This window comes from Diachasma alloeum, unplaced genomic scaffold (genome assembly GCF_001412515.2).
Source record: "Diachasma alloeum isolate Michigan unplaced genomic scaffold, Dall2.0 Dall_scaffold_00308, whole genome shotgun sequence".
Taxonomy (NCBI): domain Eukaryota; kingdom Metazoa; phylum Arthropoda; class Insecta; order Hymenoptera; family Braconidae; genus Diachasma; species Diachasma alloeum.
Genome location: NW_021680447.1, coordinates 325,804 through 348,722, shown reverse-complemented (window position 1 = coordinate 348,722; position 22,919 = coordinate 325,804). Strand labels below are relative to the sequence as shown.

Here is a 22,919-nt window from a genome sequence, read left to right as displayed (position 1 = left end):
TGATATCAACGGCCACGTAGTCCCGAAATTCCGAAGTAGCGCACTTGCTGTTGTCATCTTCTAGATATCAAAAAAACTGTCTAATGTCCGCGTAAAATGTTAACTTGTGAAAAGTTATCTTAGAGTCACCTAAAAGACGCCAAATTGTTAACTTAAATCTCTTCGACGACTTGGAGCAACTTTTCGACACAAGTTAACATTTTGCGCGGACATTAAACAGTCTTTTTGCTATTTAAAAGTTGACTTGCACAAATTTGCTCACTGTTAGAAAAAAAATGAAATTTCATGGACAGTTGACTACTGATTTTCTGGACAGTGACACTGAATGTGATTTAGGGGGAAAAAATCCCGAAATTTCAGGTTTCCCTGAAAATTGAGTAAAATTCCAGAACTAGGCTGAAGGCCCTCGGGCAATGGCCATTTGTAAGAATGTATGTTTCTTACAATAAATGACGTTAAAAGTTGAGTTAAGTTATGAATATTCAGCTGCACACGGAGAGAAATAGTCAATAAAAATTACGTATTTTTCCGTAATTCCAGAACGAAATGTGGTTGTGGGAAATTTTACGGAACTGTCACGGAATTTTTCTGGAGCGTTCCGTCATTTTTATCTGAGCGAGAGCGAACGCGCGCTGTAATTGTAACAATCATAATTGAAAATCTCAAAATGAAATCATGAATTAAATTTTAAAATAGGATCATCATGAATTAAATTTGCCGCCTTAGGTGACTGGAACCAATGAGGAATAAGCGTGACAGACTTGCGAGATATCGATAGTTATCGACTTTAAGTGTATGTTCTTTTCAGAATAGGATCTCCTGTAAAAAATTACGATACCATCACTTGAATTTTCTAAGTCGATTCCGTAATCGGCGAATGAATTATGAGTTCTGTAATTTTTACAGAACATTTCTTTCCGTGCAATTTACATAGAATTTTCAGTGAAATCTGAAATTTCACGATATTCTTCCCCTCAATCGCATTCAGTGTCACCGTCCTGAAAATTCCAGAATATATTTACCGGAATTTTCTAGTTTCTATTTATTTTCAGGGAAAACTAGAACCGAAATTTACAGTTTTCTTCGATTTTTCCCCGAAATCCTGAATTTTCAATGACGAAATTCCTCGAAATTTCAGTGGTAATTAAATTCGATAAAAATTTCCAAAAAGTGTACCGGAAATTTCTGACAAAATTTTTTAACAGTGCCCCATGTGTTGTTTATGCTCGCGCATCGTCGTTCTACCACTTTCTACCGTACCCTTCGCAGCACATTCAATTCCCAATGCGCCATTTCGTATCGACCCGTCGCAGGTAGATTCATCGCCCAGTCAGAGGGAATGCCCACGCCGAAGGCAAAGTCCGGGAAATGTGTTCGGAAAAATCGAACGCAAAAATCGCGTGGAAATTCATCCAGAGAACAAAGCCACGTACCTTGCTGCTGACACCCATTGCCTTAGGTTCACTCGGACGTAGAAAACGGCGTGTTGCGAGGAGAAATCTGTTCATTCACTGACTTTCACACTTCACTCAGGCACTCGTCTTCAAGGCGCTTTGAATTATCGAAATTGAGGAAAGAGAGGAGGAAAGATATCTCGAAATAGTCTCCAGAAACTAAGTTTCGAACTTGAGCTGTGGAGTTCCGACGGGAATCGTCTCTTGTTATGTCAACTCTTGAGAAGAACTAATTAGTTCTTGATCTTGGAATCGTGTTAGTGCACCTGTACAATGCGACGCGCTGGTGTTGAATGAGGAGTAAAAGTGCAAGAGACCAAGTGAAGTGGCTGCGTGCAGGTCACGTGGTCAGGATTACCGTGGGGTGGGGGAATGCTGCGATGGGGGGGAGAGCGTTGGGATATCTGGCGCGAGGCCAATCGTATGATCCGGTCTGGCGGCGTGGCCAATGGGCTGCGGGCTCCACGAAAATTGTTACGATTTTTCTCGATAACTGAATATCAACAAGGCACCTGCAGCGCTGCCAGTGCGGTGCGTGGAAGATTGTGGAGACGCATTCGGTGAATTGCGTGTGAGTCATTTTGAGATTTGTTTTGAGGAAAAGCGAGGAAAGTTTATTGGAGACGGAATAAATCGGAGGTCTATATTTGATGTTTTGGGGTCGTTCCTCGTGATCTGCGTGGGGGTCTGGTAGCGCACGGAGAAAATTATTTGGTGAATTTCAACAACTAGTTGGGGAAATTTAACAACTAATTAGAGGAGGGTGGGGGAAAATGGACACTTTAGACTGTTTCAAAATTATTCATAACTCAGAAACAAATTTATCAATTGAGATCAGTTTAGGCTCGTCACAGAGGGAAAGAATTGTTCTTTGTATTGAAAAAAAAATTATTAAATTTTATGAGCATTTCAACCTCTTATAAACATTTAAAAAAAGTTTAGTGTCCGTTTTACCCCAACCACTCCTAATTAAAACTCAGAAAAGATTTTTCAATTTTATTCAATCAATTTTGAATAGCAAACTAGATGGTGAGGGCAGATATCAGTAGCAAAGTGGTGAAACGGTTTGAGTCAATTGAATTGCGTGTGAGTCATTTTGAGATTTGTTTTGAGGAAAAGCGAGGAAAGTTTATTGGAGACGGAATAAATCGGAGGTCTATATTTGATGTTTTGGGGTCGTTCCTCGTGATCTGCGTGGGGGTCTGGTAGCGCACGGAAAAAATTAGTTGGTGAATTTCAACAACTAGTTGGGAAAATTTAACAACTAATTAGAGGAGGGTGGGGTAAAATGGACACTTTAGACTGTTTCAAAATTATTCATAACTCAGAAACAAATTTATCAATTGAGATCAGTTTAGGCTCGTCACAGAGGGAAAGAATTGTTCTTTGTATTGAAAAAAAAATTATTAAATTTTATGAGCATTTCAACCTCTTATAAACATTTAAAAAAAGTTTAGTGTCCGTTTTACCCCAACCACTCCTAATTAAAACTCAGAAAAGATTTTTCAATTTTATTCAATCAATTTTGAATAGCAAACTAGATGGTGAGGGCAGATATCAGTAGCAAAGTGGTGAAACGGTTTGAGTCAATTGAATTGCGTGTGAGTCATTTTGAGATTTGTTTTGAGGAAAAGGAAGGAAAGTTTATTGGAGACGGAATAGACGGATAAATCGGAGGTCTATATCTGATGTTTTGGGGTCGTTCCTCGTGATCTGCGTGGGGGTCTGGTAGCGCACGGAGAAAATTATTTGGTGAATTTCAACAACTAGTTGGGAAAATTTAACAACTAATTAGAGGAGGGTGGGGTAAAATGGACACTTTAGACTGTTTAAAAATTATTCATAACTCAGAAACAAATTTATCAATTGAGATCAGTTTAGGCTCGGCACAGAGGGAAAGAATTGTTCTTTGTATTGAAAAAAAAATTATTAAATTTTATGAGCATTTCAACCTCTTATAAACATTTAAAAAAAGTTTAGTGTCCGTTTTACCCCAACCACTCCTAATTAAAACTCAGAAAAGATTTTTCAATTTTATTCAATCAATTTTGAATAGCAAACTAGATGGTGAGGGCAGATATCAGTAGCAAAGTGGTGAAACGGTTCAGGTCGACTTATCTTCCAGTTGAGTTTTTGACGAATATTTCCGAATCTAAGGGAGATAGCGAAATTTTCGGAATTACATTTGTTGTAGCTCTCAATCGGCTCTACAAAAAAGGTTATAACAAAAATTTTGCTATCTCTCTTAGATCCCAAGATATTCATTAAAAACTGGTCAATAGTCAAAATTGACTTGTACCGTTTTACCACGTCGTGGTACTGATATACATTTGGAAACAATCACGCAATCATTCATACCTTGACAATCGATCAATATCTCCCCTAGACGATATTTTCGCAATAATCTACAAGTCTTTGTTAAATTTAATCCATCAAATAAATCGACGAACGTTTATTGGAAATTTGACAAATGGTTGTCAAATGAAAATGAAACATCTTTTTCTGAATTTTAATTAAATAGTTGTTAAATTTTACAAACTACTTGGTGAAATTCACTAAATAATTGTCTTCGTGTGGTTGGCCCCAGTTCATGATGAAATCATGAGGATTTAGGTTGCGTTCGCTGTAATATAATGACTATTGGAACTGTTAATTAGTAAGACTAAATATACTGGATGGGTCTAAATAATTAGTAGACACTTGGATTTAATTATATCAATATCTCAACGTGTATTTACACCATGATGGTTAGAACGTGCTAATCAGTACATGAATAAGATCTCCTTATTATCGACCCATACTGTGATGAGAATAACGCGGTAAATATAATAATTCAACAGGAATTTTGTTGATGAGATAGGGGCCAGTGGGACAAAATGAACACCTGATTCATTAAGGAATGTTAAGCCCCAGGCACTCGCGCTATACACGCACATATGATAAGAAAGAAAAATTCTGGAAATTAGAGCCAGAGAACTCCATTAACCTAGTCTGGTCACCATATCCGACCCTGCGATTGGTCATCTCCGCGGGGATTCCCCGCCGTGTTATTTAGGCTCTAGCGTTGCCGAATTCACTCTACACTGCCCGAGCGCGTTTAGCGAGTTTTCGGCAACGTCGCATCATAGACAATTTCATTTAACATGGGAAAAAATGATTCATCTGTTCGAAATAATTTGTTTTCTTTAGGAATTTTCGAAAATTCCTAAAAACTACTATAATTCTTGTTCTAAAAACTACTATAATTTTTTAGACATTTCGATAGACAAAGTCAAATTTTTTTTTTAATTTTTTCGGTTACCCAGGGCCAGTTTTTTGGTAAAAGCCCCCCCACCACCGAGTTCAACCAATCAGAGATCTTAACCTTCACTTCAACCGAGGTTTCAACGCTGGTTAAGTTAACCAAAAACTGGGCCCCAGTCAATTGCAATTAAAGAAAAACGACTCGCGGCTTAGTTTCCCTCATAGGGTGACCAATCTAGGATTAAAGAAAGGAATTTATATAGCGTTCCACATCTTTATGACGTCATAAGAAATGATTGGATGGGATTTGGATGAGGGGAACTGGGATTATTATCAATAAGAATAACCAAAAAATTTTTACCGAAGAAAAATGGCTAGTCCAGACCGGAGTTTGAACCCGGGACCTTCCGATTGTTCATCGGGTCCCATTAAATAGTTAACTCAAATTAAATAAACACTATTTTAATCAAACAAATGGGCTTTTTCGAATAGCTCGTAATAAAACTTGTGCTCAACCTTCAACTTGATTTTTATTAGTCGTTTTACTCAAACCAACTGAAAAGTGTTTTAAATATAAACATGTTTCCTTGATCCAAATAAACTTCATTCGTTAGGAATTCAATGAATATTTAGAAGGCAATGCGAACAAATTTATTAATATGTACTCCGATCAAATTAATCAATTTTTGTTAGAGCTCGTTCAAACTCACTTAATGATAAGCTCATCATTGTTTTTATCACCGAGTGATTAACGTCATTACCCCACCTAATGGTTTTTAACAATCATATAGAATTAATTCCAAGTTTATCAGGAATACCTTATTTTTTCGTGAACATGCTTGCTACACTGAGAAAATTTTTTTCTAAGAAATAGAAATTCTATGATTGATCCAAATCGTTCATCGATTGAATAGTCGCAAAAGAAAATGCTACTGTAAGACACAAATATCGATTTGAACTAAACCAAAATTGGATTGTATGAAATCGATTTTGTTATAGTATAGTATATTTTGTTTATTCTATCGAATTTAGAAAATACATGTTTCTGGGACAAAATCGATTTCATACAATTCAGTTTTGGTTTAGTTCAAACGCTTCGGATTTGGTGCAAATAATTTTTTTTCACAATTGCAATGGAAAAATAATCCGTTCAAATGATGAAGAATTGCGTTTGTCGTAAACAAGAAACTGCTCACCGCGAAAGTCTCGCATCAATGAGTATCCAACAATATGTTCCTCATAGACCAAATGAATATTTTATTGCATCTATGAATTCTGCTTTCAATCGAACAGATATTCTTTTGCGGGATATCGTGACGCTGATAAATTGGATAATTACATACTTTATTCGAAGAAGATATCTGATAATATAGAGATTGATTTGTATGTACTGAAAAGTAAATAGTAACAAAAAAATAAGTTTAAATAACTGATCTCATTCTTTTTCAATCGAAAACATTAAAATTGAATCGATATTTGTGTGTTACAATAGCATTTTCTTTTGCGACTATTCGATCGATGAACGATTTGGATCAATCATAGAATTTCTATTTCTTAGACATTTTTTTTCTCAGTGTACCACATTTCGGAGGACCCTTAGAGCTTGGTGATTGAAAGCATAGTTATGATGCAATTGCAATTGTGAACATGACGATCATGTGACGTCATATTTTTCTGCGTCACATGACAGTTCTTTTTCCATAAAATGATGAACTGCGATGAAGCTGAAACTAGCGAAAGATTCAGCAGCAGGAGATTTGTCTTAGGCAAATCTAGTGGTGTACAAATGTTTTTAAGTAATGTACAAACTCTTTTGCACTTAAAAAATATTTGTAGATATGATTATTTGACTCTCATACACTTAAATATCCTCTAAACTGAATTTTTCGCTGACGAATATTCTGCTAGTTTCAGCTTCACTGAAATACGGAAGATTTGAATGGAAAATATTGGACACGTGTTCATTTTAATTTATCATATTTGTCGTGTTTAGTATTTTTCTCGTCTTCGGCTCGGGCTGTAAACTCATATTCCCCACACTGATAGAAAGGATTAGTTATTGTTAACGAATGGATTTGTTTGGACTATCCATTTTTTTTCAGTAAATATTTCGTGTTAATTCATATTGAGAATAATCACGGATCCCCTCCTACCTCATCCAAATCTTATCCAACTAATTTCCTATGACGTCACAAAGATGTGGAACGCTATATAAATTCCCTTCTTTAATGAAAAATTACATAATGTTGTTTTCTGTACTTCTCACGATTTCTCGTCTGGGAATTGGTATTGCATACTTCCCAAACTCGAAAACTTGAAAATCACTACAAAAAAATCTTGTCCCGGGCTGCTGCGATGGGGTTTTTTCACTCGTGTGGTTGGCCAGTCCTCGCCTACGGCTCGGACGCCAATGCCTCACGAGTAAAAAACCCCATCGCAGCAGCCCGGAAATAGTATTTTTCCGGCCTGTTGCGATGGGGTTTTTTTACTCGTGTGGTTGGCCACTCCTTGCCTACGGCTCGGAGGCCAACGCCACACGAGTAAAAAAACCCCATCGCAACAGCCCAGGAACAATATTTTTCTGTAGTGATTTTCAAGTTTTCGAGTTTGGGAAGTATGTAATACCAATTCCCAGACGAGAAATCGTGAGAAGCAGTACAGAAAATAGTATATTTCGTAACGAGTGCAAAAAACATTTTTTCACGAGTTACGAACAATATTTTTCATCACAATGTGCCGGAAAGTGGACTTTTAGGCACGCGGAGCGTGCCAAAAAGTTCACTTTTCGTCACAGCGGGATGAAAATACTATTTCGGCCGTGTGACGAACAATATTTTTTATCCGATTTTCAAATCCCGCAATAAAAAATTACACTCCAGTCAAGATGCCTAATAATTTCCCCATTCTGCCCGTTAAATTCCATCTCCAATGTCATCGTCAAAACGACAATTAATCAGTATAAAGATTAATTGTTATCTTAATCCGGGGTACGCATTGACATTGAACCATTCAATTGCAGTACTTCAAAATTACTGAGTACATAAAATCGAGTGTTGATGACAACAGTGTACAATCTCGATAGCAATTTCTTATGATATGTATCACAAAATGTCCCCGAGTGATCCGACACTCCAACAACATTCCATTTGTTTTCAAGAATACTTCACATACATAACAGATAATACTCGTGCATACAAATTAACGACACGTCGGAATGAATAGATGTTTATCCCCGATGATAAGTTATGTCCAGACAAACAATTCATTTCGACACTTGCCAACAGCAACAGCAGGTGTCTGAAGATTTTCTCAAAGCACTGGAACAATGCTCAACAGGGGAATAAGCGTTCAAGGTCCCGGGTCCTCGATAACTAACCGCCATAAATAGACACTCCTTTCCCTATATATATTTAGTTAAACAGCAGACGTAGACAGCGCGACTTGTTTTTTGCCCGTGATAAGCACTACAGCGAGAGATGTTGCTTAAAATTTTCCTGACGTTGTTCGAAGTCCTTGGGTAAGACGAATCAATTCACGGTTTATGTAACGAGAGGTTTCAATCTTCCATGAGAAACTCGACAGGTTAAACTCGTTGACGACAATTGGCTGAATTTTTCCTCAACATACCTCGAGTTTCTAGAAACTGATGTGAAATTAATCCTGCAATTAATCTATCAGCATACTTTCCGTGGGAGTGTTGTCGTCGTTTATGTGGGGTGAATAGGCCAATTGCTGGATGGTTGAGGGAAATTCGAGTGTCGGGATAGAATGTAAAATAACAGAATCACCTGAATGGGGATATGATGGCTTCCATACCTTCAAAAATGTTTTAATTAGCGGAAAAAATTATTTGAAGTGAAAATAACAAAACAAAGAATAATTAAATTAAGGGTTGACGGAACCCCTTTGTCTACATCAAATCTTAGAATTGTGTTTTCTCCTACAATTATTAATTTCTATCTATGAAATTACTTTATTGACTCGATTATCGCATTGTTGAGTCAATGAAGTAGTTTAATGAATAAAAGATAATAATTCCAGGAGAAAACACAATTCTAAAGATTCATATAAACTGAGGGGTTCCGTTTCCCCTTAAGAAACAGTTGAATGCAGCCGAAACCCCTAATTTCGGGACGACTGGGCTATATTTTTTTATTTATTTATGTCGATCAATAGAAAAAATATTTGATCACATGATTATACACGAGTAATATTATTAAAAGGCGAAATAATCAGTGCAATTTCCATCTTGTTTATGGAATATTCAATGCAAGTTGGAGTCGTCCAGAAATCGACCTGTTTATCCTATAAGGTCGGAAAAAAATATTGAGAGAATTGAGAATGAATTCTTGGTGACAAAATTTAGTGGAGAAGCCTAGCGCCTTCTCTTAGGAATTCTATTGAAGTTATATCAGAATTCTATTCAAATATTCCGCTCATTTCTCCGATAATTCTATTTGAAATTATAATATGGTTTAGTTAGATTCTATTGGGGACTCCAGATAGATATTGTTACGGAATGGAATAGTTCAATCTATCTTCCCCTCTAATGTCTGAAGAACTGTCAATAAATACGCCCTTTCGATTGATCACCCTATGAAGGACACCCCGCCGCGCATCGTTTTTCTTTAATTACAATTGACTGGCTGACCGAAAAAATTGAAAATTAATGAATTAATGAATTATTAATTATTTTGGAAAATATGTTGTTCTAAAAACTACTATAATTTTTTCGACACTTATATTGACAAAGTCAATTAAATAATCAATTCATTATTAATTAATTGATGAATAATTAATTGATTAATTAATTTTTCAATTGACTTTGTCAATATAAGTTTCAAAAAAATTATTGTAGTTTTTAGAACAACATATTTCCCAAAATTTCTAAAGAAAACAAATTATTTCGAACAGATGAATTATTTTTTCCCATGTTAAGTGAAATTGCCCATGATGCGACGTTGCCAGAAACTCGCTAAATGCGCCCGGGCAGTGTAGAGTGAATTCGGCAATGCTGAAGTCTAAATAACACGCGGGGAATCCCCGCGGAGGTGACCAGAGTCGCAGGGTCGTGTCTGGTGACCAGACAAGGGTTAAATACAACAATATTTGTTCTTTTCCTCCCTCTCAACGACCTTCATATACGATCGTCTCTTTCTTGTTATTCTTATTGTTATTTTCATTGTTGATACGCAGACGTATCCTTGGTATCTTTTTATCATTTATTTCACCCCGAATTATTTTAATAAAGTCACTTATGACTAAATAGGTCCATACTTTGCATTGGTATTAGGAGTTCAGGTGATTCATTTTTTAACTACGATCCATAATACCATAACCATAATCGCGGCTAAATGGACCCGTCCATCGACAATAATCTCGACCCCAAGTTTACGCACCGTTCAGGGAATCCAGCATGTCCACAATCTACGGAATAAATTCATAAAATTTCAAGATATAAGTCAATTTCGTTCCGACCTCAGCCATCATTTCCACAATAATTTTTAAAAATTCAATTAAACTCGTCTTGACCAACGTCACACTACATCCACAACACATCCCCAAATCACTGACTTCATACAGAAAAAAGTCTATAGATGTCTATAAAAATTCTTGAGTATGAATTTTTCAAGTTTTTTGTTTGGATAGATGACTATAAAAATTCTTGGGTATGAATTTCCCAAGATTTTTGTTTGGATTGTATCATGAGAAAACAGTGATAACACAGCGGTAAAAACATGGAAAATTTACGACCAACGATTTATGTAGAAAAGTCAAAATTTATAGACTTTTCTGTGAGATATATCTCTCAAAGATACGACTCGATAGAGTTGCGCAATCTTCAATGGATTTCCAACAGAATTCCACTAGATTCTTATAGAGTTACAATACAGTAGCGAAGCGGTAAAACGGGTTAAGTCGATTTTGACTTATGGTTCGTTTTTGATTAATATCTCGGAATCTAAAAGAGATAGCAAAATTTTTCTCATGACCTTTTTTGCAGGGTCAATTAAGGGTTATAAAAAAGGTTATAACAGAAATTGTTCTATCTCTTTTAGATTCCGAGATATTTGTCAAAAACTGGCCAATAGTCAAAATCGACTTAACCCGGTTTACCGCTTCGCTACTGAATAGAAATTCAATAGAATTCCCGTATAAGAAAACGTTAGGTTCTTGTATTAAATCGATTTATAGGGACTTGCCTCGATTGACGAGACAAAAGTCTCCGGATTAAAAAAAATCTATAATTTCTCGGCTCGAGAGTGAAATCTCAACATTTTATTTGAATGCTTCACCAAATGAAAGGGGTGGTTGGTAAAGAGAGTTGACCTCGGCTCAACATGGATGTGAGAGCTCAATTGGTTCAATCGAATAAAAAGCTGAAACCCGGGTTTGATTGAATTGTCACTGTGTTTGTAATGCATGTTTATTGTGTGTGCTGAGATAAACATTTAGTTCAAACAAGAGGCTTCCTCCGCGTAGTTGAGCAGCATCATTTGCTTCTGCCCAGTGGAATCTTCCCTCCAGATCCAAAGTATTCAAATCCAAGAATTGCATTCCCATAATCTCACGTACTTTATAGTTCAAAAGAAGTGAAAACACAGAGAACAAGTGAAAACACAGTTCAAATATCGAGTATTGCAGCAGCTTTATCAGATAAAACCACCTACATACTCATACACATTCATTAAAGTCATTCTGGCGCCTGTTATCAGCGTCAGAAAGTTATTGTCGAGACCTGTGGCGTCACAGATTATAGGAAAAACGCCTGCCATACGTTCACTGTGAGACATCAGACATAAGTCCGCCCATTTTGTGATCGACAGAATTATCAAGGAAATTCTCGTAACACTTGAAAGATATCTTTCATACTTCGTAATTCATTGCAAAGTTATCCAACAGACTCCTCAGAATGGCTCAGACCCAAGCTTCAGAGATCACAATGAAGTCATGGGGAACAGTTGATGGGAAGGAAGTCAAAATGTTCACCCTGAAGAATCAGAATCATCAAGAAGTGGATATTCTTAATTATGGCGCTACCATCAGAGCTGTTCGCACTCCTGATAAGAAGGGGAAGGTTGCGGACGTTGTTCTAGGGTTCGATAACATCGAAGGTATTGAAACATGTTCAGGTTCACCCCTCAATATGTTGCAGTGACAGTAGAGAGAGAATTAAGAGCTATAAAATTTTTTTCCATCTGCCTTAGGTTTTGAGATAGGAGAGATTGGGGTAAAATGGATACTTTTGACTTTTTTTAAATGTTAGTGACGGGTTGAAATGTTGATGAAATTTAATAAAAAAAATTTCAATACAAAGAACAATTCTTTCCCTTTGAGATGCGCCTGAACTGAGCTCTATTGTTACATTTGTTTCTGAGTTATGAATAATTTTAAAAAAGTCTAAAGTGTCCGGTTTATCCTACCCTCCCCTGTTAATTGAAAAAAGATTAATAGTCAAAATCGACTTGGACCGTTTCGCCGCTTTGCTACTGAATCAAATAATGCAATTACGATTTTACACTGTTAAAAAAATTTAATTGAGTTTTCCAGAAAATAACACTGAATTCAATTTAACGGAAAAAAGTCTATGAAATTTCAAATTTCCCTGAAAATTCAAGGAAATTCCTGATTTTTCAGTGGAAGAACCATGAAGATTCCGAAATTTCCATGAATTTTTAATGTAAACAGGATAATTCAATAAAAAATTGCTCTGAAATTTCAAAAAATTGAAAATTCAAGGACATTTTTGATTGAATTTTCCGAATTTCCATTAATTCTCATGGAATAATTTAACTGAAATTTAAAATTTCCATAAATTTTCCACGAAAACCACGAACTTTCAATGGTAAAATTCCCTGAAATTTCAATGAAACCGTCACTTGCTTCATATTTCAAGACTAAAGCCTGGAAACTTCAGTGAAAATTTTCCAACAGTGTACGTAAAATGTCCACATTGCATGATATGAAAATCGGATGAAAAATATTGCGACGAATCTTCAACTTCTCAATTGCGTTCTATGATTTATTTATTCTTTCGTTTCTCCCGATTGTTGCAAGTGATTCTGCCATCCACAAATTCTAGAATCGCCTCCGGGTTGTGTCGGAGATGAGGGAATAATCCGTCGTCGAGGTCCAGTTTCAGTCGGTCCATTTTTACTAATTCCGCACTAATTCACAAATTTACTCACGAAAACGTAAAAATAAATCCGTCACTCCTGACACCAATTAAAGAAGACGTAGGTTTAAAATGAATAATAGTTTATTGTAGTTAAACGAGGTGAAGAAAAATATAACAGGAAGTGTAAAAAACGGAAAGAAAAAGCATAATGAACGACAAAAGAGTGACGCTAACTTCAAAGGAGAGATTCGGGAGGAAGAAAGGAATAAATAAATCAGGGAAAGCAATTGAGAAGTTGAAGATTCGTTACAATGTCAACTACATGTTTGTACTTTACTTGAATAAATGTGGGCATCTACATGAAAAGGGCCCACTTTGTCGGTTTGGAGTCAGGTATATTCCGATAATCTTAGTGAGATTCCTCACATTTTGAGCCCAAAATTAACACGATAGTATGAACAATGACGTCGGAATAGAAGATCAAAAAATCAGTCTAACATTGGTTTAAATGGAAGGTGTGAACACAAAAACGTGAATATCTCGCAAGATAAATGCGACAAAGCGGGCCCTTTTCACGTGGACATAAATAAAGAAAAATTGATGAACTATAATTAGAAACATCATATTGCAGACGTTTCTTCAATATCCTCTACTTACTCATTCTTTATCGTCATCATTTTTCTAAATGAATAATACGTATCTGATATTTATCATTCACTACTTCATAATTTCACCCAATAAACAAATTTCATGCGACAATCCAATTGAAAATGTTGATAGGATATCTCAAAGCGGACAATCCGTACTTCGGAGCGACGGTCGGCAGAGTTGCCAATCGTATTGGCAAAGGGAGGTTTCTCTTGGACGGGGTCGAGATAAATGTCTCCAAGAACATACCCCCCAACACTCTCCATGGAGGTTTCAAAGGCTGGAACTCAAAGATTTGGGAATCGACGATTCGAGGTGATGAATTGGTGATGACTCTTCTGAGCGAGGACGGTGATGAGGGTTTTCCAGGGGCGGTTATTGCTACAACTGTCTTCAAACTCGACAATAATGGGACTCTATCCATCGTTATGAAGGCTTGCGTTACCAAAGCCACGCCGATCAACCTGACTAATCATAGTTACTTCAATCTAGCTGGACACGTAGGTTGATGAAATTCTTGAGGGGTACAACCGGACGAGTCAATTTCAGTAGCGAAGCGGTAAACCGGGTCAAGTCGACTTTGACTTTTGGCCAGTTTTTGACGAATATTTCGGAATCTAAGAGAGATAGCAAAATTTTTGTCAAAACCTTTTTTATAGCTCCTAATTAGCTCTACAAAAAAGGTTCCAACGAAAATTTTTCATCTCTTGTAGATTCCGGGATATTCTTAAAAAACTGGCCATTCCTTAAAATCGACTTAACCCGGTGTTCCGCTTCGCTACTGATTTCATTCTTAATCAGGGAAATTCTAGGGGGTGGGGTGGCAAAATGGAACACGGGGCAAAATGGAACGGTAGGAAAAAACGAATATAGAGTAAAATTCAGACAACTTTTTTTTTCACCTAATGTGAGCTCAAAAATGATAATTCGGGGTTAAGTCAGTGACATCAGTTTACTCTGTAGTGTTCTGTAGTTTTCGTTATCTTATAATTTAAGGGAGATAGAAGCATTTTGATGAAGACTTTTTTTGTAGAGAAGTTCAAGGGCTATGAAAAAGGTCATTACAATAATTTTGATATCTTCTTTGTAAAAAATGATAAATCGAGGTTAAGGCAGTGACAAAACAGTCAGTGATGCATTACAATGCTTCTATTCGGGAGCAAAAATGGAAAACGAGAATAAAGCTATATTGCTCGGGGTGGGATGGTATTTTTTGGTAACTAGGTATCATCATGACGAGTATTCCTATCGTAAAAAGGAGCAAGGAAATCGATTCCGAAATATCTCGAAAATCTCGAATAAACGAAAGCGTAAGACCGAAACCGAAGCGCCACTACGAGAGGAGATGAGAAGGCGCGTGCGTAGCACGCGCGGCCGATCTCGTAATTAAAAATTTAAGAGTTGTGTTAACTAAATAACAACTTCAAAATTGGCTATCCCTGATTCCGATACATGGTATTCGAAATAGTCGAATAGAAAAATAAAATAGCAAACACTATCTCTCGAAACGCGAATTAATAAATACCATTCAGTTCGTCAAAATAATCAACTCTTTAAAATCGTATTTTCATTTGATTTCCATAAAATAGCGCGCGAATTATCTGATTCCCCTGCTCTGCCACTGGCGTCTTGCAAAATTTTCATATTCTGTATTCATTAAATTAGTCAAACAGTGAAATAAAATAGGAAATACTAGTTCTCGAAACGTGAATAAAAAAATTCCATTCAATCCGCCAAAGTAATGAACTTGAAATTATTATTTCAAGTAGTATGTCATCATTATTAACTATTTCAAATCATATTTCCACTCGATTTCCATAAAATAGTGCGCGAATTATCTGATTCCCCTACTCTGTCGCTGACGTCTTGCAAATTTTTCATATTCTGTAGTCATTAAAATAGTCGAATACTGAAATAAAATAGGAAACACTACTTCTGCAACCGTGAATAAATAAATTCCATTCAGTCCGCCAACAAAATCACCTTGAAATAATTAATTCAAGCACTGTATCATAATAATTAACTATTCAAAATTGTATTGCCATCTGACTCCCATGAGATAATTCGCCCCATTAACTCATATTTAATTTCAGGCAACGAATGCATCTGAACTGTACAAGCACTCGATTATGCTCAACGCGGATCGCTGGACAGTGACCGACGCCGATAGCATTCCAACTGGTGAAATAAGAACCGTCGCCAATAGCATCATGGACCTCCAAACCCGGAAGATCCTCGGTGATGTAATTAATAAAGTTCCTGGAGGTGGCTACGATTACAATTTCTGCCTAGTCAATGGCGAAAAGAATCGAGACAGCAAACTAGTCGCCAAAGTCGATCATCCTGCGTCAGGGAGAACCCTCGAGGTTCACACCAATCAGCCAGGTGTGCAATTCTACACCGCCAACTTCTTGCCAGAAGCCAACGCAAGTGGAATTTCAGGGAAAGAGGGGAAGAGCTATTTCAAACATGGAGCTTTCTGTCTGGAGACACAGAATTATCCTGATGCTGTTAATCATGCGAACTTTCCTAATAGCATTGTGAGACCTGGGGACTTGTACTATCACACTGTTGAATATAAATTCGGTGTGCAGCCGTTCGTGGAACCATTGTATTGATTACTCAGTAAAATGGAACAATATCTGATGCAAATTATTGCATCATCTTTTTATATCATCTTGAAAAATTATATTTATGAACGAGTTTATTTTATGATTCGTAATGAAAATTGTGATGAACTGAGAAAATTAAAATGGGTGATTTGTGATGAAATTAGTAAATGGATGGGGAATGAAATGAAAAGCTTGAGTGAATAATTAATTTGATTTTTCAATAGCTGTAGAGATTATGCAGTTGCTCATTACGTCAATTATGGAATTGATTACTCAATAAAAGGGAACAATTTTTAACGGAATAACTGTATTATTTTTTTACAATTCTGGAATAAATGAAGGAATAAGAACAAATGCGAGAATTTTTCAGGGGCGAAAATTGCCACAACTATCTCCAAACTTCATGATTATGCACAATTACTTCAATTTGTTTCAACACGTATATTTATGTAATTTAATCATCCAATAATTGCATTAATTATTCAACTATTGAATCAATTACTCAATAAAATGCAACAATATCTGATGCTAATTATTGCTTCATCTTTTATGTGATGTTGACAGATTTTGTATGATTTACGAGGAATTGAGAAAATTACAATGTGTGATTTATCATGAAGTTGTGTAAATGGATGGGGAATGAAATGAAAAGCTTGAGTGGATAATTAATTTGATTTTTCAATAGCTGTAGAGATTATGCAGTTACTCTTCACTTCAATTATGGAATTGATTACTCAATAAAAGGGAACAATTTTTAATGGAATGGTCGTACTATTTTTCATACCATTCTCGAATGAATGAAGAAATAAGAATATATTCCGGGATTTTTCAGGGGTGATAAATGCTACAACTATCTCCAAACTTCACGAATATGTACAATTACTTCAATTTGGTTCGCCACGTGTATTTATGTAATTTAATCATCCAATAATTGCATTAATTATTCAACTATTGAATCAATTACTTAGTAAAATGAGACAATATCTAACCAAATGATTGCATTACTCTGTAAACAATCTTCACAGATTTTATATGTTTCGTGATGCGAATGATGATGAACTGGAGAAATTGAATTATACGATTTATAATGAAGATAAATGTATTGTCGTCGGAATGGGATCAAAGGCTTGATTAGTTCAATAATTAATATGATTATTCAATGGTTGAAGACATGCAATCACTCATCAATTCAGTCATGAAATTGATCACTCAATTAAGACCAACGAAGGCAGTGGAATCATTGTATTGTTTTTTATACAATCCTTGATTTTATATCGAATCATTCATAGGCGAGCCGAATTAGGTTTCAATTATGACAACAATATTTCTCTAGAGGATGATGGTGTTGCACATGACCTTGCATGAACTCCTCCAATGATGATTCATTTTTCCTAAAATTCTCATCTTCTAGAGGGAAGAATTTCGATTAATTTTTTAACGTCAATAATTATTGAGGGAGTTCAGTCAAGGTGACAACTAATATAATCATCTTCAAGAGCAATATAATTGTCATAATTGAAACCTAATGAGGATTGACTGGAAAAATACAGTATTGAAAAACTAAATACTTCTCTCAAGTAAATGTATATTTGGAAAAAATAATTTTGGGTCTCAGTGTGATGCAATTCAATTCCCCCATGATTGCATTTATTATTAAACTACTGAATCGAGTACTCACTAAAATGCACCAATAGGGGCGGGTGGGGCAAAATGAAACAGCCGTAAAACGACTATTTCACGTAATTCAAGCAAAAAAATTGTTTTTCATCAACTTTCGTTTATTAACTTTTTTTATTATTGGAAGTACTGATGAGAATAATCATGTTTTATTCGTCTCATAATTCAATTGATTAGATTAGGGAGATTACACTTTTTTTTTCATTCGATTGAATGAAAAATCACATTTTCCTTTTTCCCAATCTGGGACTCTCCCTGGGCCTTCCTCTGGACTTTGGATTTTGTTTCATTTTCTTTTCAATCAATACATTGACAAAATCTCCTGTGAAAACATCGCAATAATTTTCCATTCTACCGAATAAATAAATACCTAATGAATAAATAAATAAATAAGAAAATAACTTTCTAGACATTCAACCGTGTATAAAGTGTACATATTTTCAGACTTTGGTGGCTGTTGGCCACCAATAAATTGTGACTTTAGGAAACTCAGTATTTTTTCTTTCACGGTTCATCCTACTTTAGCTATCCTCCAACACCTCCCACAATCCACCCAATTTACAGATCCTCTCGTCAAACATGTTCTAAAAAAATACTTCGCTATCAGCCTTAGATTCCGAGATATTCATTGAAAACTGGTCAATACTCAAAATTAACTTGTACCGTTTTACCACGTCGCTACTGAAATTAATCGTAATAATAATAACAGAAGTAACGTTAATCAAGGTGAAAGAGCATGTTCAGTGATTGAGTCAATTAGAAACAAAAATACACGGTTCATGACTTACCCTGACGGACCTGTCGATTGAGGAATCGAGTTGCTCAGTATGTTGATTAGCATTCGATTGAAACTCGATTGGGATCCGATCGACTCATGATCGACCACTTGATTAATCGTTCCAAATTCGTTTCCATTTTTTTTCCTTCCCAAATTCACTTGCAATTGATTTTTTGTTGTCGATTGCAATCATTCACTTGCAACGGATTTGACCATTGATTCGAAATCTCAACTGAATTACAATCGAATTCTAATCGACATACTGAGTAACTCGATTTCTCAATCGACAACCGATCGAAGCGCAATCAAGAAGTCCGCCAGGGTAACGCATAACGCAACCGCAAGTTTAAGTACATGAAATATACTGAAATTTAAAACATTCCATGCCCAAAATCTCAGATACTAAACCAGATTATCAATCATTAATTTCCGATGTTCTCAACTGAAAATTATTATTCTGATCAGTACTCCCAATAATAAAAAAAAAGTTGATAAAACAATTTTTTTTGCTTGAATTGCGTTAAACAGTCGTATGTTCGACTGTTTCATTTTGCCCCGCTCTCCCCTACCTTATCAAATATTGAATTATTTTATACATAATCCTTTGAATTGTTTAATTAATTTCAATTATTGTTTATAGATTAATGAGAATGTATGTCGATGGAAAAAATATATACGTATGTACACATTTATTTATTTAAACTAAATGAGGTAGTGTGGTTCAAATGAAATACTCAAGAGGCCAAAGACGGGGACAGATTAACTTCCAAGGGATTATGTTTCTTCTTAGCTAGTCCAGTATCAATGTTCTCCAGTAATCTATCTTCACGCTGGTCTTTGACTGGGGCTGTTGCCGGTGTGTAACGATCGGACAACCAACCCTCCACATAATATCCAGCGAATCCAACGACACCGGCGAAGGGGAGGGTTATGATCGGGACGTACCGTCTCAGCACACCCATCACCCAGGGCCACATTATCGCTAATTAAATTTCTAGGATTTTTTGGGCGCTAGAAATTGAGAGACGCATTGAGAGGATAACCTCTAAATTTGCTCCGATGAGGAAGTTTTATAATACTTACACGTTCTCTCGAGCCGCTCGATCCTTCCGGTTGTTTTTTATTGTTTCACGTGAATTAGGGGATTTTCCCGCGTGATTGGACACTTGACATCAATGACTACTGGTTTTTTTGTAATAATCGACGACAGTGGTAGAAGTTGAGTATTGTTTTCAGAAAGGGGATGCGGTACTAGTAGAGATCTGTTTTATCAGGAAGGAAATGAAATTCGTGAAATTCAAATGCTACATTTTTGGGGATTAATTCAATTGGGTTTGTACTTCAGGGGTGAGTGAGTGCAGAGGGAAATGTCAGAGACCTTTTTTGTAGGTGAATAAATTTTGAACAAGTGTTCCTGGACGTATAAAAAACTGTTATGGAAAAATATTTTTTTTTTTAGAAAAAGATTAAAACTTTCCTAAAAAATTCTTTTGTATTTCTGTTGAATTTCATCGGATTTTTGTAATTGTATCGAAGATTATACAAATTTTCCCTGACATTTTGTCAAGAGAAGAGATAGTGAATAGAAAAAATTCAATAGATTTTAATTTTTTTATAGAGATTCTTGGGCATAAATTTTCCAAGTTTTTATACTGTTTTTTTTTTTTAATAGTAGAAATAATAAATGAAAACTTTGTAAATTCGTGCACAAGAATTTTGAGAGGAACAAAATGAAGAGAATGAGCTTATCATAATTTGTAATAAAATTGGGGCAAAAAACGAATAGAATTTTCCGCTATAATTCTTACAAAATTGCAGAGATATTCAATAGAGTATCTTGGAGAAAGCGTTAGGTTTTTCTATTCCATTGTTTCATGCGTGTAATCACGCAAGAAAATATTTCGCTGAACTTCAATCGAAGATTCTGCTAGTTTGTAATAAAAAAAAAATTTCTGCGTCTTTTTTTTGCTGGAAAATATTTATGGTAACAATCAATAGATTCTTTTCATACAAATTATTCAATTGGGATATTTTCTACGAAAATTCCTCGACATAAACTTTCCAAATTTTTTTCCCTGTATTGTGTTTCTTCTTTCATTATAAAAATTCAAATAAAAATATTTACCTTTTTTCAATAGAAAATGTGCAATCGGAAATGCATTCTATAAAAAAAATCTATACATAATGATTTTTCAAAACATCTCATTTTTTTGGGATTGTCCCATGCGTCAATCAATCATCAATATATATACTAGAAAAATACGTAATTTTCCATGGAGGGCTATGCACGAAAAAATTTAATAGAAAAACCTATTGAATTCGCTAGACAATTCTATTGGATTTCTATGAAACTTTCTATTAATTTTTGACCGATTCTATTGAAATGTCTAATGAAAAAGATTATGGAAAAATTTACTAGAATTCAATTTTTCTATACAAATAATTCTATTGAGATATTTTTTATAAAAATCTCTGAGCTCAAATTTTTCAACTTTTCCTGCTTAAATTTTTGAATGAGAGAAGAAAATAAAACAAATAAATAATAAAAACTCACTATGTTTCCTCCCCAACTAAACTCCCAAATTAATTCCAAAAAATCCACTTCTGATAATCAATCCACAACATCAAAAACTGTTCAATGCCATAGGATCGTCCTCATTATTCTGATACTCCAAGATATCCATCCTAGTCTCATTCTGATGCCTCTGCTTATGAACCCTCAACGAGCTCAGCTGAGAGAACGTCTTCTGGCAGAAATCACAAGAGTACGGTCGTTCCCCCGAATGGATCCTCTCGTGTCTGATGATATGGCTCTGATGGTAGAAAGTCTTATCACAAACTCGACAGACATAGGGTCGCTCCTTCGTATGAGTTCTCCTGTGGGACTTCAGATCAAACTTCTTGAAGAAAGACTTCCCACATTCCTCGCACACGTGGTTGCGCACCTTCAGGTGATCTCTCTTCACATGTTCATTGACTTGAGAGAGTGTCGAGTAGACCCTGGGACAGATCTCACAGACGAATTTCTGGGGTCCATCAGGCCTGTGGTTGCTCGCCAGATGTTTATTCAGAGTTGACTTCCAGGCGAATGACATTCCACATTCTTTGCAGTGGAACTTCTGTTGATCCAGGAAGTGGGTGCCCGTGTGCTGCTTCAGGTTCGACGCTGTCGAGAATTTTTTCTTGCAGATCGTACACTCGTACTTCTGCTCTTGACTTCTACTCTTATCACTCGACGATTTCTTTCTGGTTCTCTTCTTGGTCGTGACTTTATCGTTTGCCAGGTCCTGGATATTCTCGATACCATTGCTGTTCGAATCGTCAGTTTCCTGCGTTCTATCGTAGCTTTTGCTGTCTCCGAGGTACGTCAGAGGGTCTCTGACGAGCTCGAAGAACTGGTCTCCCTCCTCATGCTGCACCAGTCGCACCCCTGGGGTCTGGTTCTCATGGTATCCTATGATTTCCTCGAAAGTTGTCAGAAAGTCCGAGGGTTTCACTTGCTCGAGGTCAGAATCCTCGGGAAATCTCTGAGTCTCGTTCGGAGGATTAGTTGATCCTGACAGATTGAAGGAACTGTGCAGATCGCCTAGACTCTGCAGGTCCAAGGGCTCGATTAAATCTTTGTTTATTAAACAAACTTCCACGGACTCGTCGAGAGAACTCACGCTTCGTGATTGGTCCAGGTCTTTTTGGGATAAGTAGTCGATTTCTAACTCGAACAATTGCTGGCCCAGGTCCACATGGACTAATCGGTTGGTGGAGGGGTCAGTTTTTTCGTCGTGGGGGGCAGGCAGGCTGCATTTGTGATCCCGGAGTAGTGATTGCGTCCCAAATTGCTGGAATATTCAGCGGAATTAATTTGTTTTATTCAGACACGCACGAAAAAGATTAATAGAAAAACCTAGCGAATTCGTTAGAAAATTCTATTGGATTTCCATTGAACTTTCCTAGTTTTTGGCCGATTCTATTGAAGTGTTCAATGGAAAATATTTAATAGAAAGAGTCAAGAGAATTCGATTTTTCTGTACAACTTAGGAGAGGGGCGGACAAAATGGGACGTGTTGAGATCTTTTTCAGTTGTCAATATCTTCAATTATAAGTGAGAATATTGACAATTAGAGAAGATCACGAAACACCCTATTTTGCCCCAATCTCCCCTATTCTCTTTATATATTTTCAATACAGTTTGCTCGGCTTAAATTTTCTGTTTTTTTCGTTCCATTTTTTTCTCATCAAGAAAATCAAACAAAAAATTTGAGCCGAGAAAATTCTGTAGAAAATATTTCAATAGAATAAGTTATGGCCGTGACTATTCGCACCATTGCGTGAATCACTCCCGTACACTCCATACACTCCACGCATGCGTGAAGTTTGTGTGTTTCACGCAG

The 22,919-nt window shown here is 36.1% G+C and overlaps 3 protein-coding genes across 5 annotated transcripts in view; 1 reads left to right on the top strand and 2 right to left on the bottom strand.

Moving 5' to 3' along the window:
• Nucleotides 1-19,785, bottom strand: part of LOC107039849 (choline/ethanolamine kinase) — a 34,222-nt gene extending 14,437 nt beyond the window's left edge. The window contains exon 1 of one of the 2 annotated variants that reach the window (XM_029126219.1): nucleotides 19,615-19,785. Coding sequence is in view for 1 of the 2 variants with exons in the window: in XM_015259688.1 (XP_015115174.1) it covers nucleotides 1,434-1,508 (75 nt within the window). In the remaining variant the exon portion in view is untranslated. Of the gene's footprint in view, nucleotides 1-1,433; nucleotides 1,748-19,614 lie in introns of those variants that run through there. The other variant, XM_015259688.1, reaches the window with a different exon arrangement.
• Nucleotides 1,944-16,839, top strand: LOC107039851 (aldose 1-epimerase). 2 transcript variants are annotated; one of them, XM_015259691.1, is made up of 4 exons: nucleotides 1,944-2,025; nucleotides 11,601-11,812; nucleotides 13,597-13,964; nucleotides 15,558-16,839. In XM_015259691.1, the coding sequence occupies exons 2-4, from the start codon at nucleotides 11,611-11,613 to the stop codon at nucleotides 16,080-16,082; spliced, it is 1,095 nt and encodes a 364-aa protein (XP_015115177.1). In that variant the 5' UTR covers nucleotides 1,944-2,025; nucleotides 11,601-11,610; the 3' UTR covers nucleotides 16,083-16,839. The 2 variants fall into 2 exon arrangements, with proteins under 2 accessions (XP_015115177.1, XP_015115176.1); XM_015259690.2 differs by lacking the exon at nucleotides 1,944-2,025 and adding an exon at nucleotides 8,096-8,214.
• Nucleotides 19,786-20,888: 1,103 nt separating the features above from the next.
• The window catches only part of LOC107039848 (zinc finger protein 16), a 5,989-nt gene continuing 3,958 nt past the window's right edge, over nucleotides 20,889-22,919 (bottom strand). The window contains exon 3 of the mRNA XM_015259687.1: nucleotides 20,889-22,367. Coding sequence (XP_015115173.1) covers nucleotides 21,156-22,367 — 1,212 coding nt within the window. The 3' untranslated portion in view covers nucleotides 20,889-21,155. The remainder of the gene's footprint in view (nucleotides 22,368-22,919) is intronic.